The 15,980-nt window shown below is 44.1% G+C and overlaps 1 protein-coding gene across 7 annotated transcripts in view; it reads left to right on the top strand.

Moving 5' to 3' along the window:
- Positions 1-15,980, top strand: part of MCU (mitochondrial calcium uniporter) — an 80,734-nt gene that overhangs the window by 50,043 nt on the left and 14,711 nt on the right. For 3 of the 7 annotated variants that reach the window (XM_025151715.3, XM_040702672.2, XM_040702673.2), the window contains exon 1: positions 12,814-15,859. The exons of 2 other annotated variants lie outside the window; for them this stretch is intronic. In XM_025151715.3, the coding sequence (XP_025007483.1) occupies positions 15,845-15,859 (15 nt within the window). In that variant the 5' untranslated portion in view covers positions 12,814-15,844. Of the gene's footprint in view, positions 1-12,813; positions 15,860-15,980 lie in introns of those variants that run through there. 2 more of the 7 variants (XM_046943142.1, XM_046943141.1) reach the window with 1 other exon arrangement.

Here is a 15,980-nt window from a genome sequence, read left to right as displayed (position 1 = left end):
CTCTAAAATATTTTCTTCTGTAATTGGGTTGAACAGCTTTTGCTCTCCGATTTAATCAACTATTTTATATCCGCTTCGGATAATAGACTGAACTGAATACTTTGTTTTAACTCTTCTGCATTATTCATAGCCTATTGTCTCTGCTCTCGCACTGAGAGATTAATGACCTCTGTTTTCAATAGTTAAATCTGATTTATTCTTCAGCCCATGTAATATTTGAACAAATCCCAGACAGAGTTGGAAGATAATTTCTCTAAGATGTGAATTGTAGGATTGCAGTCATCTAGAATCCACTGATGCATCAAAATGATAGCATCTATTTGAGGGGAGAGCAAACTAAGAGGAACCTACTGGAGGACTGCAAGTTTTATCTTTCACAAACCAATTTTTTCACCATTGGCAGTGTTAGAAAACCAATTTCTTTTAATCTTATCCTAGTCTTATCCCAGTGATTAATCTGCTCTTGGATACTATAAAGCCATATAATACCAGAAACTCTGTACTGTGCTTTCTGGGAGTAGAACTGTTGTTAAGAGTTTGTACCTGCCTAACACAGCAATTGCCTCCTTCAGCTTTTCCCACAACCAGACTGTTCTGTAAGGAGTGCTATGCACAGAACTAAAACCACCTAGGACAGGATGCATACCTAGTACTTGTTATTTACCTGAATTACTTCTTTTGAGTCTCTTCTCACTGAAGTATTAGATTTTGAAGAACCTCGTGAGTAGTTTTAGGAATTGTACAAACAGATGGTTGTAGATGAAAGCAGTGGCCACTTGTGAAGTGAAATGGTTTCTTATGCAGACACTTCAGGGGATGAAGAGTACACGTAGGTACGTTCAGGGAAATGTTGGGTAGTGTCTGTTGTATTTATCTGTCTTGGCAAGTCATTAAAAGTTCTTTTGTGATTAACCGAATTGATGTGTGTCAGAATGCTGTGATCTCATGGATAAATTTGCTTAGAAAGTACTTTTTCAAAGATTATAGTAACTTTAGCCAAACACTGACACATTTCAATTTTTTTGTTGCTTCTGTGCCAGTAATATTTTAACTACATTAAATGTTCTCAGATATCTTCATGAGAGCCAGTGATAACTTTTTCCTTCTGTCCGTGAGCCAAGAAGATAATGAAGATTGCACAGTTCAGTAAAATATTTTTCTAGGCTCTGCTGCAGTAGGAGAATAGAGATGCAATTTACCCTGCATGGTAATGAAGAGCAATGAAATGTGGAATGACAAAAAGCAAGGACACATGCAGAAGGTGTGCATTCTGAATGCCTGCACCCTGGCCCAAGGCAGAGTTTTAGTGATGTGCTGTACTGATAACAAGGTGTTAGGCTTGCTGGTGATGGAAGACTTGAAGTGGAAGTATATTTTGCTGGTGGCAAACAGGGCCAGAGCAGCCCCTTGTGCCCAAGAAGGGCTAGAGGGCTGGTGGCAGCTGATGAAACAGCTGCATATGTTGGGCATGAGGCTGACTAATATGTTACATAGCCCAACCATGCATCACTTGTATTTTAGGTTTGCCCTGCAAAGATGAGTAAATCCGCATGACTGCACTGCATCCTTGGCCACCATTTTGTGTGGGTGCCACATGAACTCTAAAAGATACGCTGTTTGTTCTGAAGCCCTTCTTTGCTTGTTGAGGTTGTCTACAAAAAAAAAAAGCACGGAAGAACTATTTGAAAAGTATGTGAGCTGCTTGAGTAAAATCTTGTCCTGTATGTGTGTATGACTTGTAGTTGCAAACTACATCTGCTATGCTGAAGAGTGTTCTTGAAGGTCAAAAGAAAGAGGTATAGATGCACTGCTTCAAAGAATGTGAGGTGGTAGTAAATTAGTCCTCTGTCTCATCCTTGGCATTGTTCTTGGTGCATTAGTGTTTATAACCTTATGGGGAGACCCAAATCCCCTAATTTTTGCTTCACATTTAACAAAAAAAAAAAAGTTGCTTTCAGATTGTATAGAGCTCTACCAAGTTGTTTAAATGTAAGTGGCATGGATGTAGAATCATTAAGGTTGGAAAAGGCCTCTAAGCTCCTGTAGTCCAACTGTCAGCCCATTACCACCATGCCCACTAAACCATGTCCCCGCTTTAATAGTGCTGTCTGTAATAGCTGATGAATTTGCTATTCATCTTGTTGATGGCTATTAAAGCCGTTATCAGATGATGGCTGTGGAAATGATGGTGGCGGAGGCTTGAGACGCTCCCACTGCTGCAAGATGTTGTAACGATGCCTACTGTACAAATCTGTAGTGCTGTCAGCAGCAGATATAAAATCAGCCAGCTGCCTTGGAGTGTCTTCTCCTGTTTGGGCAGTTTGCCCCATGGCTGTGGGGTACCTTCTGCAACGGCCCCAGTGCTTCCTACAGCAGTGCTTGAACCCCATGCCCTGTGAAGTGCCAGTAACGGCGTAGCTGACATTACAGCAAATAGCTGCTGTAATGCTCAGCACAGCTCTTGCACTCAGTTGTATTTAAGGCCAAGTCAAGAAAAGAGACCTTTAAAAGTCCATCTGGAATCTTGCTTGGTTCTCAGTGGCGCCAGGTGAGCTGGCTGCCCAGAGCTTGGGGCTATAGATTGCTATTGTGGCAAAGAAAAAAAAAAAAAGAAAAATATAGGGCTTATAGCAAGAGACCTGGGATCCTTCTCTTGCAGCATGGTAAAGTGTTCTCACACTCTATATATAGATAGATATGTGTGTGTGTGTGTGTGAGCACTTACATATACACATATATATATATGTATGTATATGTGTATATATATACACACATATAATATACATTATATATGTATATATACACACAAATATATAAAATTATGTGAATGCTTTAGGGATTCCTGTCATGTACAGGATAGAGAATGTGTTTGCTTTAGTCTCCATCAAACCCATCTTGTCTGGAGGTGCTTTAGCACTTAAAGAGAGGTATGTGTACTTTCTATGAGGAGCAAACACTGATGCTAGCTGAACTCTCCATTGTTATCTCAGCCTTCACTCTGAATAAGCGCTTTGCTTTTCCTTCCTGTTTTTGAGGTGCAAATGAAATGGCTTACTGATTAGGGACACTTGTCTGCTCTAACAGTTGTGCCCAGTTCTTTTTGTGCCCGCTATTAGGGGAGAAACTTCAGTTACACAGATACGTAATCTTTGCACTGTATTATAACTGGGTTGCAATGGGATCTAGTGAGGTCGAGCCAGGTAACTAGATGACATTTGAAACAGAGCAAAGTAGACGTGAATTCTGGGGAAGCTGGGATGTGCAAGTAGGATCTGATGGAAGGAAGAGGGTCATAGCTCCAAACTTGTTGGTGTTTATCAGGTGCTTTCCAGTCAGGGGTGAGACTGTGAAATGCCAGCTGTCGAGGCTGTAAATCCATTGCTATGAAACCTTGACATGGCAACTGTTTTTCATTCCTGCACTGAGGAGGAGGGACTCCAAGATGGCCTGGGGCAAGGCAGGGAGGTAGCTGCTGATGCAGCTGTGTGGAGGGGCCTTGGCAGTGCACAGTTGAGGCTGCTGCTGAAGGCACAGAAAGAACAGTGACATGGAGGCCAAGTAGTGCTGGGATGTGGATTTTGAGGAGGAGTTAATAGGTGTTTTGCACATACCTGCTTATAACTTCTTGTTGCTGTGAGAAGGAATTTGGGCACGATGACTTGGTAAATGATTTCTTGCTGTTTACTTGCTATCCTGTTTAACAGTATCCTTAAGATCCTTGAAGGTGGGATGGGAAGAAAAACATTCCCTCTGTAGAACTTAGAACTTGTTAGGCAGTGCCCTAACTTGGTGTTCGCTTGATTTAGCCTGCTTTAAAGTGGATGTGAGGCATGGGAGCCTTTTTCAGGTCCAAGGAGATGACTGAATGTGCTGATGGAGTAAGCACATAAAGCGCTGTTTCTGAGCTGGGGCTGATGTGCTTTAATACCCCTTAGCAGGAGGTGTCACAGGCAAGACCTAAGCTTCAGGGTTGTACAAAATAAAAAGGAGGAGATCTGTGCACAGTCGAAGAAGAAATACAGAAAGTCTTCTACTGGCTGTTGCAGCTGCTATGTACAGTAATGCTGAAATTAGCATCACAGCACCCAGCTGTTGTGTTATCATTCATGGCTAACCTTGGGACGAGGCTTCCAAGCAGGGTGGGCTAAAGTCACGCTGCTTGACTTGTCTCTGTTGTTAATGATAAGGTGTGGAGCCCCCCCGTGTAGTGTGCCACCAGCTGTGCTGCATGCTGGCGTTATCTAAAGATGGGTGCTATTTGTTTGTATCTGGAATTCCCCTCCCCTTGCTATAACGGAACGTTGCTCTGTCAGATGGTAAAGATGCCACATGTCAGCTAATGATTTGCTTAATACTGCAGTTAAGCACCAGTGAAATCAATCTAGTGACAGAGTTAAAATTATCTCCTAGTTACATGGGGAACCGAAGTCTCATCTCGGTGAGGGGGAAGAGGGGAATAGGGTAAGATTGCTTTTAAATGCAGTTCTAGGAAGTGTGGGGCATGCAGGGAGGTCTGTCACACCACTAAGGGGGTAAACCTGACACATGGGTTAGTTTATCTCTAGCTGGATTGAAATGAGCACTTTAAGCCTCTTGCTGGGTTGAAAATGGTGTGGGAGAGCTTACTGCGGTTGGTTTCAGGCTATGCAGGCTTTATTTCCATTGTTTAACTTCCTAACTTAATCTAGACAACACCATGGATGCTTGTTTTCCTTGCCTGAAAGTATGCCCACATCCCGTAGGTGTTGATTCTTGTGTGCAGGCTTTCTAACTTGGGGGGGGGAAGAGTGGCAGCTTTCCATCACCGCCCTGCAGATCTTCTGGTACCCCAAAGAGTACAAAGCAGCCCTCTGCAAAGCTGCTGCTGATCATATGTGACTGGGCAGCACGGAGCTGTAAAGTGTCTGTCCACAGTGACTCCTGCAGCTGAGACTGCCCAGTGGTATGCAGTGAGAGAGCTGGCACCGCTCCCATCTGTGGCATGGGTGGCTGGAGGAACAGCACCACGGCGTGAGGTTCGGTTGGTTCCACATGCTTATTGCTTTGAGACAGCAGGAATGGAATTGTAGGTCTTTGCTGTGATTTCTGGGGAGATGTGGAGGGTTTAAACATCATAGGAGCTGCCTGCATCCGGAGAAAATAAATGCAAGTGCAGTGCTTTGGTAATAGGAGTAATTTGTTGGATGTTTTCTTTGAGCTCTTGCTGTTTTAATGAAAGCAAATACTCATTCTTCTATTATTCCTTCTTCAAGGCTTTTTCCGGAAGGCACAGGATCCCAAAATAAAAGTTTCAGATTGGGTGGGTTGAGAATAAGAAACGTGTGGGGAAAAGCTCCCTCTCACCCAAGCCCCCTCAGCCGCCACATATTTTCATGCAAGCCTGCCAACAGGTTTGCTCACCTGCCTGTCCCCCCCCTTCCCAAAACAAAGGGTTCAGGTTCAGTGATCTTAAGTAAGGCATCTGAATGTCATTGTCTGAGGAGTGAAGGTTTCAGCAAGCCTTGATCACCCACAGTTGCCTTGTTACACTCATTGATTTGAATGCCTTAAATGTAAATGCATTTTCTGGGGCAGGGAGGTAGGAACTTGACGATCCTTGGGGTCCCTTCCAACCCAAGCCATTCTAGGTTTCTGTGATTCCCTTCCTACAGTGTTCAAAAAAAAAAAAATAGTGGAGGACAGTTATTACTGATCAGACTTCTTGTGTAATGTTATTCTGTCAAACTTGCATCTGTATTGTTAAATATACTGTATATATCAACAACAGATTCCACCTACCATTGAAAATTAGAACGGGTCTCATAAACAGCCCCAAACAAATGATCTCAGACTATGTTCTAGGCTATAAAATTGTTCCCGTATCTCCTTATGATTATTCATTCAAAGGTTGATATACTGTGCATTGTAAAGTATGTGATGATAGCAGCCTGCTGGTGTAAGCAGAAGCTTGTGATGACTTCAATTGGTGATGGTCTCAATCTGAAAGGCTAGGCCAACTGGTGCTGTCCTGGCCTTTCTTTAGGCCAAAGAAATCTGCACAAATCCTGCTTAGACGGTGCGTGCTGAGAACCTGTCAACACCACGAAAACTGAACTGAAACTTGAATTGATTCTGTTGCTTTTGTCTTTAGTCATATTGGAATGAATCTTCTTCAATTTCTAATATGGGAAGAAAATGCCTTTGAAGGGAGCACTGTGGTGGTGAACTTGTCTCTTACCATTCTGTGTATGTTTCCGCAAGCTATAGTCAAGCTCTTGCAGTAGCAACTTGATCTTCATTCTGTCCTACACAGTTTTCCAATTCAATAGTCATGTCCTTGAATTACAGGAGTGCAGTGTGGAAGTGAAGTTTTTGCCCTTTTAAGTTGGGTAACTTCAAAGCACTTTGAAAGCACGTGGTGCCCACTGTGGGAGAGAACAAGGTAAAAAGGCTTGCTTGCTCTTAGCTCACTATTGGTTCAGCACAAGACTATTCCAAATGCCAGCACAGGAATCATGCTCCTATGTAGACAAACCGTTTCCTCTCAAGCCATCCATGTGGAATGCACTTTGAATGGATTTGCTGTATTTTAATACTCTGGAAAACATACCCCTTGCAATTGCTACAGTGTTCTGCTGCACCATGCATGCATTGCAGCAAGGCTGCGACCTGTCTGCCTTCTGCTTTGCTGCTCACTGTGGTGCTGCTTTTCAGGCTGTGCCTTGTGAACACATTTGTTTTTCCATCATTACTATTTTCCTTCAAAAATTAATGATCTTTGCTAGATAATCTGTACTTGTTCTAAGTGTTACTGCTTCCTGTGTCTAAAATAGTGGTGTCTTACTGACTTTTTTGCATCTAGAGCTATTACAGCATTACCTAGTTTCATGTGGACAGCCATTTACGCTGCTTACAGCCAGCTATTTTAGTACTTCTTTATTAATGCTTTTTCAGTGGCTAATGCGTTTGCACTGCTGTGCTGGAAGCTGAGACTTTGTGTGCTATCTGAATCAGTTAGAGTGCTATCAAGGGACTTGGGCTCGGCAAACAGAAACTGCCAGTAAAGCCTGCTTGATTGGGAGTGTCAGGACCTGGTGGTGGCTGCACTCCTAACTAGAAATGCCTTCCTGCCTTCTGTCTTAAGCAATAAGCTTTGTTTTTTTTTTTTAAAAAAAAAGAAGCCAACAAACAATGTGAAAAGAGGAATCTGCTTTCTGTCTCTTGAGAGTAGTTTTGGACATGCAAGCTTTTAGCAAAGGCAGTTGGAAATAATCATAATTAGCAGTTGTGGTGGCCAATTATGATTTACTTGCAAGTTATTCTGACACAATTCACGCATCAGCTAAATGAAATGAGCAGGCAGGGATAAAGAGAACTACTTGTAATGGAACCCTAGACCTGAATCATTCTCCCTTTTCTTCCAAATCTTCTAAGCTTGTTGTTATCTATTTGGGAGATGGCTGCAAGCTATGTCTTGGTGCAAGCACAGTATTGCGCAACTGTGAAAGATGTCACAAGCAGGGTGCTGCTTGGAAAGCAAGGCAGTCCTACCAGCTGAGGAAGTTCGTTAGCTCCCTCCATCATCCGCTTGCTTCATACAAATGAAAGATAATTACAGGAAGATTCACGTGGCAACTCTGGCCTGCTTTCAGATAGCAGCATCTTAGAGTGGGAAGCAACCTCAGACTATAGGTCTCCTGAGCTTTTTTCAGTAAGAAATGACCTAAGCTGGCTGTTCCATCCTCATGGATGCCTTGATCACCTTTTGGTGTGTTAGCTATGCTGCTGCATGTGTGAAGGGCCTTTAACATGGGTGACATGACTGAGTAGAAGTGCTGCTTGCCCATCAGAGCTGTGGCTCTCTGCTAGTAACTTGCAAGGCTTGTGTGGTTGGAGAGTTTTCAGCTCACGGCCTGTCACCATGGCAAGTGGTAAGATCAATTTCAAGCATCCTGTCTTAAGATGTCTGCAACAGAGGAACAGGGGCCTTTAACCCAATGTGTGTAGTTTGCGGCCTCCAGCCTCCTAAACCATTCTTGTAGAGGGTAAGAAATAGTTGTTGAACCAATGCTAATAATTAGCGCTGGGTCAGAGGAAAAGTACGGCTTCTCAGCTCTACTTGCTTCAGTGAAAAAGCTGCAAGGTTCTTGGGAGTACAGTGCGGTCTCATTCTGTGCTGACTGGTCGGTCTCCTTCCCTCAGTGCCTGTCCCTCCCTGGCTTTTCCAGGCTTGTTTTTTTTTGCTCTGTTTCATGTGTGTATTTAATTTTCCTGAGGAGGATGATTCAATTTTCATTAACTAGCTGAATCTGTCAAAGAAAATACAAACTGTAAAGGTGTCTCTGACAGCTTGTGTAATTCAGAGCCAAGTGGTAAATTGCCTCCTTCTAAACCACTGAATACCTATCAAAATATATTAAACCGGTTGAATCAGTTTGGAGAAGCTTTAAGGGTAGTGACCTAGCCAAACATTTCCATTGCTTTCTATTCCACTCCCACTTCTCCCCAGAAATAATCTCTTCCCCCAGGGCTGTTAATTATTCAATGGTCTCCATTTTTCTAGCTCTTTGTTTCCAAAGCGTCTGAATCTCTTAATATAAATTAAGCCTCCGTATTCATAGTGGGAAGAAGTGTGAACTGCAAACCCTTCATAGCATGCATGCTGGATACGTGGCTTACAGACTGTAATTTGGCAAGGAGATGGCTTTTTGGGACTGGCTGCTGTGAACTGATTTATGCTGTGTGAAGTTTCTTTGTCTTATTCTGTGAACAAAACTGCAGTGGTTTGTGTGGAAAACATTTTTAGATAGAGATGTGAATGCCATCAATGTTAGATTCTGAATTTTTTAAAAACAGACATAGTTGAGGTGGAACAATGAGAAAAATCCACTACAATCTCACTAAACTCCTTGCAACCAAAATGACATAGAATTAGTAGAAACCTGTATTTTTCAACTGGAAAATAAAACCATATATTTGGGAACCCCCTTCATAATGCTCTCCTGTAATCCTGATGTATTGTGAACAACCTGATGACCATTGAAAACGCATGGGAAGAGTTTTTGGTGTGCTTTTCTTTGGGATTCTTGTAACTAGTGATTCAATGCAGACATGCGGACTTAATCATTATTTAAACTTAAGGTGTGTTCATGCGTAGCATGTGTCCATAAACCGAACTTCAGCTCATTTCCCCGGGACAGTGGGGGGAGGTTCAGGAAATGGCAGAATTAATTAGCACTGATGAGGACCTGGCCACTGCTTTTCTACTTGTGCTCCTGAAACTGGTTTAGCAGTTGGTGCCTCCTTTGCTCTTTGAGGCTATTATATTTAATTATGTTGTTCAGTTCTGTAGTACAGTAATTTCATGCAGGAGATGTTGAAATGAATAGCTTTAAGCTAGCTACTGGGAGATGCTGTTAAAATAATTCATTTCCTCAAAAATCAATTATATCCTTTTGATCACCAAGTTTACTCCTTACCTTCCTGGAAACGGCTGATGGTGAAGTGGTTGGTGCAGGCACTGGAGTCCCTCAGGCCCATTCTCTGCCCAGGTCAGGAGTAGATGGTTTTGGGGAACGGCCTCACAGCTGTTGAAAGCTCACCTTCTCCAGAGGAGCAGGTCTGAAGCAGCTTCTCTCTGTACTCACTGGTCAGGCTCGTCACTGTTGAGAAAGCTATAGAAATGGGGCTAACGAGCCTTCCTGAAGCCATACCTAAAATGAGATAGATAGGGTTCTCTATGGCTGTTCCTCGTGTGGTACAGAAGGCGTGAACCCCACTTTTATTTCTCTTCCTCTTGCTGAGGGGACAGGTGAGATGAACTTCTAGAATTCTGACTGGGAAGCCTCCAGAGCTGAATCTAACATACTGTTTCATGTCAGATTCAAAAGGAGTGTGTGCTCTTACTGCCCTTGATCCAGACACCAAAAACATGCTCCTGCAGAGCACTGATTTTTCACTTGCTGAACATGTGCTTCGCTGCCTTTTCTAGGCAGGTATGGTGTCTGGTGGAAAGATGTCAAGCATCCACTCTTAATCAAGTAGAAGATTTTTCCAGGGCCTTGTGATAAGTGTAGGACTAGCAAAAGGACTGATTTTTACTAATGGCACCTGGTAGTACCTGGAAGTAATGTGAATTGAATGTAGGAAGCAAAGAAGCATTTAAAGTGGGGTGCCCTAAGCTTTGGGTATGTTTCACAGAATAAACTTGGCCAATACTAATTGGCGTCAGGTATTTGTAACCATTTACTTAAGCCATGGGTTTTGTCTTAGGACCTACACCTCTGAATGTGAGAATATCTGAAATATATTCCCCAGATGTGCCAGATAAGTTTTGGCTCCTGTTAGCTAAGTGCCTCATGAGAGATCCAGTCCTAAAGCCAACTGGGTGTCTGAGCTCTTTTGGGAGGGGTAAGGTTTGTCTTTCAAGCTTGGGCTGACCCGATGTGACTCGGTGGGTGCAAAGGAGCTGCCTCACGCTGCCTGAGGCACTCCTCAGCCACGGCTACTTGCGTTTCTCCTCTGCTGGTTTGCTTTCTGAACTGAAGCCATATAAGGTTAGCAGAGTTCTTTCTTTCCTGCAGGAAAATGAGCAGGGAATGAGTGCTGTGAGACTCCTCCAGCGCTGTGATGCAAAGGACTGCTGAGGCCTGCAGAACGCTGTACCTCTGTTTCAGAGTGTTGCTTCCTCTGAAGCTGTACCAATGCCGCTGCTGGCCTGGAAGTCTGCAGGAGCCTGCTGTTTCTTTTTACCAGCTGAAAGCAGGGTTTCCTCATCCCTGAGTAGATTTCCCTGGGAAACCAGTATGAGTTGGCTCCTCCCAAGTGCGCACTGAGACAGAGGGAATTCCCTTGCAGCTGTAGAAATTCCACTTCATAGCTCAGCTTATTGTTTTACTCCCGATCCTGTAAACGTTGAGGTATGCCGGTAGGTGTTTCCTCACCAGGAAGCTCATCCTGCCCTTATGCAGAATGACAGCAAGGTGGGAGAAGAGGCGAAGGAGCTTATCTGCAAGCTGGCTTTATATGCAGGGAGTTGTCACATGTGGTTAGGTAAGAGCTAGAGACAAAACAAACAGAAACAGCAGTGAACTGCTGTGCAGAAATCAATCTGATCCCATCTGTCTGCTTATACGGTCCTCAGATGTCAGTGGCTGAAGAAGGCAGTCGTGCAGCAGAACAGAAGGAAACTGAAATGAGTGGAATGAAAGCTAACCAAATTGATAAACTGTTTCTTAAACTGACTTTGGAAGTCCCTTTAGTTTGGGAAGAGTTAACAGAACAATACTTGAGTAATGAACTGAGAAAAATTCCACTTTGCCTTGCCTTTGTGTTCAGGTTGCAAAGGGGACGCAAGCTTTAAATATGGAATGGTGTTTTGTTAGCTTTCCCTTGCATTCTGAAAGCCTGAAAAACAGAATTAAATTCTCAGTTTGTTTCTTTTTGTTGTTGTTGTTTTTTTCCCCTAGTAACCATGAGTGCTGTACTGAGGAAATAGAGTTCAAACCAATCTTCTCCAGCAGAGCAAAAATATTTTAATAGTGAAACTGTGAGCTGGCACCACAAACTGTGTCTGGGAAATGTTCGAGCCCCAATTTCTAACTGCTCGAGGTAGAAATGTTTGTGGGAGGCTGAGAAGGAAGGAGCATGGTGGGCTGGAGCACTGTGGTTATCCGTCTCAGGTCGAGTAGGAATAGTGTAACACTCTGCAAGCTGTTGGCGGTTGCAATAAAATTATCCTGAGGATTTTTGTTGTTGTTTTGGGGAAGGGGGCTGGGGAGAGGAGGGAGGGAGTGGGACAGTGGAAGCATCAGGAAAGCACCTGATTAAAAGCTACAGGGGCTGCTTGACCAAAGTGATTAACGTGTCCATTAAACTTTACCTTGCCTCACCTCACCTTCCTGCTCCTGCCCTCAAGAGGCTCTATCAGAGTTACTGCTAGCAGTGATGTTCCCATTACAAAACTCATTGTTGCAGCATCTCCACGGCAGCAGTAATGCTATCAGAGAGGGGCAGTGAAGAACAGGGAGGAGCTGCTTCATCCTCTTTAAATCTCCTCTCTCCTACCTCTTCCTAGACGCTGTGGAATACCTGTGCCTTTGGAGGCAGATAGGCAGAGGAAGCAGGATGAGGAGGGAGTATTTATAGCTCACCTCCTGTTTGTGTTCCTTTGCTAGCAGATGTGATGCAGCTCTGTCCTAACCCCGGGAGAAGAGAAAATTCAGGCAGGAGTAGTGAGCAGAGTGGTTAACCGAGGACCATTTGCTCATGTGTAGGTCGTACCAAGTGCTTCAAAATGCCAAGATTAACACTTCCCACTTCTCACTGGCATTGCCTCCTCTCTGTCCATCTCCTCGGCCTACTTTAAAAATAAAAACAGAAAACAGTGATGTTATTCGGGCTGGTTCTCATTTGCTTGACCTTCATCCACAGAAGCATTGCCCTGTGGAGGCAGTGGGTGCAAAGTGTTCTTTCTGAGGCAAATTCTGACTTTGCGAGTGGAATATGAGCAAGGACGTGCTTGGTGAAGGTAAAGAAATGAGTTCAAGCCAGTGGGACTTGGTCAGCTCCTGGGAGATGAGCTGCATGGTGAAAATGGCGGTGAGATCTTTCTTTCCCTGCCACATTCCAATCTGCGCTGAAATGGTTGGCGTTTTTGCTGCAGGGCATCAAAAATCTGTAGGCTGAGCACTTCTCCTGCAGCAGTAAGGGCTGTACCAGGGTGCCAGCGTGTACTTTATGGTACGCCGCAGTCCCAAACAGAAGCACACTGTGTTCCTTAGAGGAAATGTTTCATGTAATATTTCCTGTGCGGACGTACCCAGAGACTGTAGCAGCAGTAAGTTGGAGGAAGCCTTCCATACAAGGTTACTCTTATTTGTTGAACAAGTAAAATTGTAAATTGCCATTTCTAAATCTGAGAGAAGTCCTGGAAGTGCACTGTGGAGCCCAGATGTGTGGGAAGAGTGGAGGTGGAAAAGAAGGCGGGAAAAGCTCTCTGATGCCAGACTGACCCATTTCTATCTCTTCAGAAGGCCCTGAGGAGTCCAGGAGGGTACCGAGGAGAGGCATGCAGAGGAGCAGGGCTGTGCTGGGTGCTGGCTGAGGCAGCAGCATGGCATCGTGCTGTGGGCCTGGCTGCTCGCTGGCCTGGGGTGGGGACTGCTGGAGAGGGGTTGTCTCATCCTAATGGTCCCACTTCTCCCCACATTTTGAGTCTGAGCTACAATTCCAGTGCCAGCTTTGGTATAGAGACCTGAAGTGGCCTTGTCTGTGCTTAGAGCCTTGCAGTAGTTTGTACATGAAGGACTCCACTTGCGGAACTTGCTTCAATAGCTGCAGTTCAGCAAGGCTGCCCTCAGCCAGTTCTAGAACATCTGGGGAGTTTCTGGAGGGTTCCTGTAATTCCTCCCCAAGGTGAAGCTGAGCCCCTCAGTGAGGATGTTGGTACCCCTGTGGAACTGAGAAAAGGACAAGAATGCTGAGAAAGAGAGGAATGAGAGTAAAAGAGAAGTGCGAGGAGCAGCTCTGTGAGTCCTTTGGTAATCTACACCTTAGATTTCTGCTCAGAACACCATTTTCACTCTGTCTACTCTGCTTTAGTAATGCACACTGGTGTAAGGGGGGAGTGTGAGGGCAGGACATGAGGACTTAGAATGGAAGCACTGTTTGAGAGGTATCGGAATGTCACAGGCTGAACATAGAAGGAAAGGATCAAGAAAGGGAGCCCTTCGGCTCTTCTGGAGTGGTTGGATGGGGCAAGTGTGATAGCCCAGGGAAGCTTGCAGCAATTTTTGTTGCTGAAATGCAGGCTGGGAAGTTTACTGAGCCGGCAAAATTGTTCTTTTTTTGATGCTGTGACAGTGGGAAGAGAGAGAAATAGCAGCTGGGAAGGTGAGCTGCTTTACCTGTGACTTGAGGCAGCTTCTGCAGAAGGAGGCCCCTTGTTGGTGGGTAATGCCGCTGGTGCTTGTAAATGTACCTTCTTAATTTCACAGCGTGTCAATTTGTTGTACAGACAAGGCTCTATTTCACAGAAGCTCTGCACACGATGGTTAATGGCACTCCAGGTAATGAATTAGCAGCATGTTTTACTTATATTTTAGACAGATTCACCTTTTAATATTTTGCTTTATTATTATTATTATTATTTTTTATAACTCTTCTCTGACTGCAGTCAGCCTTTGGAGACTTAGTGCTCCATCCTTTCGTTTGGTAATTGCACAACATGCAGAAGGTGAGCTCTGCCAGATTGCTCCCTCTTTCCCTGCTGGAGCGTACTTGCTGACCCCTAAAAGGCTGATTTTTCCACTTTCCGCTTTGATTAACTTTGTTGCTGGTGTAGGTTTGAACTAACTAGTCAGACCTCTAGAGATGCTGGTGTTTTACCTTCAGATTGTCTGATGTAGGCCCTGACAAGGCAGGAGAGGAAGTGTTACTCTGGATATTGGTGGGTTTTTTTTTGGTGGTTCTTGTTTTCAACTCTTGCTCTTTTGATCATTCTGGGAGTGAAGCTGCCATATAACCTTGAGCCTCCTACCAACAGTGAGACAGGAGAGGAAGAATTGAATGGATGCGAGTAGTAAATTCTTGCTTGCGTTGTGTTCAGGCGCACAGTATCATGAGGGTACTTAGAGCTCCTCATTTCAGTATTGGGTGCTTTTCAGACCCACAGTATCACTTGCTTTGGAAGTCTCAGCTGGAACCTCAGTGTGGTTATTCCACACATTGAAGCAGTGAGCTGTTGATGGTCTGCAGATGGTGAGATCAGGTCAGCCAAGCTTGAAACAAGTTCCTCTCCACCACCCTATGCTTACTTTGATCCAAAACGTCAGCCTTCCGTCACAATTGCTATTGAATTGCAGACATAGGATAAAAGATTCTGGTATTTTTGTCCAACTCCATTTGAAAGCAGTAGCTGCCCTTCAAGAATAAAAATGATTGCTTATTCCTTAAGCACGCCCAAATCTGGGATGGCAGAAGATGATGTTTGGGTCTCTGCTGAGTTTGTGTTCATTTGTTTCTCTTTTTGGCTCTAACCAGTAGAGACTGTTTCCCTGGATGGGAGATTTCTGACAGCAGTATCATAAAGCACAGTTCAGATCCGCAGCAGTGACAGACAGAAGTAGTTTAACCAGCGTCTCCTTGTCTAAAACGTAGTGCTGGTTACTGCTGTGTGGTTGGCAAAAGAAATGGTCCAAGACATTAAGCCCGGGGATGCCTCAGCCTTTTCATTAGTCATCTGACATGCCCTGTTTCTCAACCCATTTTGCCTTTTCCTGTTCTTGTCTGTGTTGTCTGAAGGTAGGGAGACTGGAGCTTATGCCTGTCAAATGCTCATGGCCTTAAGGTAAATTCATTGCAGATGCTAGCTTATAATATCTTTCAGTTATATAGCTATTTTGTGGTGAGATAAAACTGGATTTGGTGTGTTTGAGGAGTTTCTGAGAGCAGCTGGTAAAACGTATGGGCTGCTGTGCAAATGTGGTAGGAAGACAGGCTCCTGGTGAGCAGTATTTCAGAAGTAATGGTCGCTGCTATGCAAAAGGGAAAAGGAAAGCAGTGAGAAGCAGCTCTGCCACACGATTGGGTGAAATAAATATGTAAACAGGCCTTTGGGAAAGTGCTTTCACAGACTGTTCCATGTCCCACTTACTGTCGTATCTGGTGTGATTTTTTTGGTAAAGGAGTAACAGTTGAAGTTGCTGGATTCAAATAGGAAAAGGTCTGTTGGCTGTGGGGCTTTTTGTTTGAATTTACGGATGTTTCCCCTTCTCAGGTACCACTTGATTCTGAGTTCAAGCTCAAAAGCGGCTTCACAGTGTAACAGTGATGCCAAAGCAGTACCTTGATTTGTCTGAAATGCATGGCTGCACGTGTGGTTAGTTTGTTTTTCTTATTTAAAACATCATTTTTCACACTGGGTAGATTCCTGGTTGCTTAGTAGCTGCATAGGAGTGGTAATCAGTTCAGAAGACTTATTTTTCAAATGCCAGAAGGCA

Source organism: Gallus gallus, chromosome 6, assembly GCF_016699485.2.
Source record: "Gallus gallus isolate bGalGal1 chromosome 6, bGalGal1.mat.broiler.GRCg7b, whole genome shotgun sequence".
NCBI classification, from domain to species: Eukaryota; Metazoa; Chordata; class Aves; order Galliformes; family Phasianidae; genus Gallus; species Gallus gallus.
The sequence above is the reverse complement of the archived record's forward strand: the minus strand, read 5'-3'. Positions and strand labels throughout refer to the sequence as shown.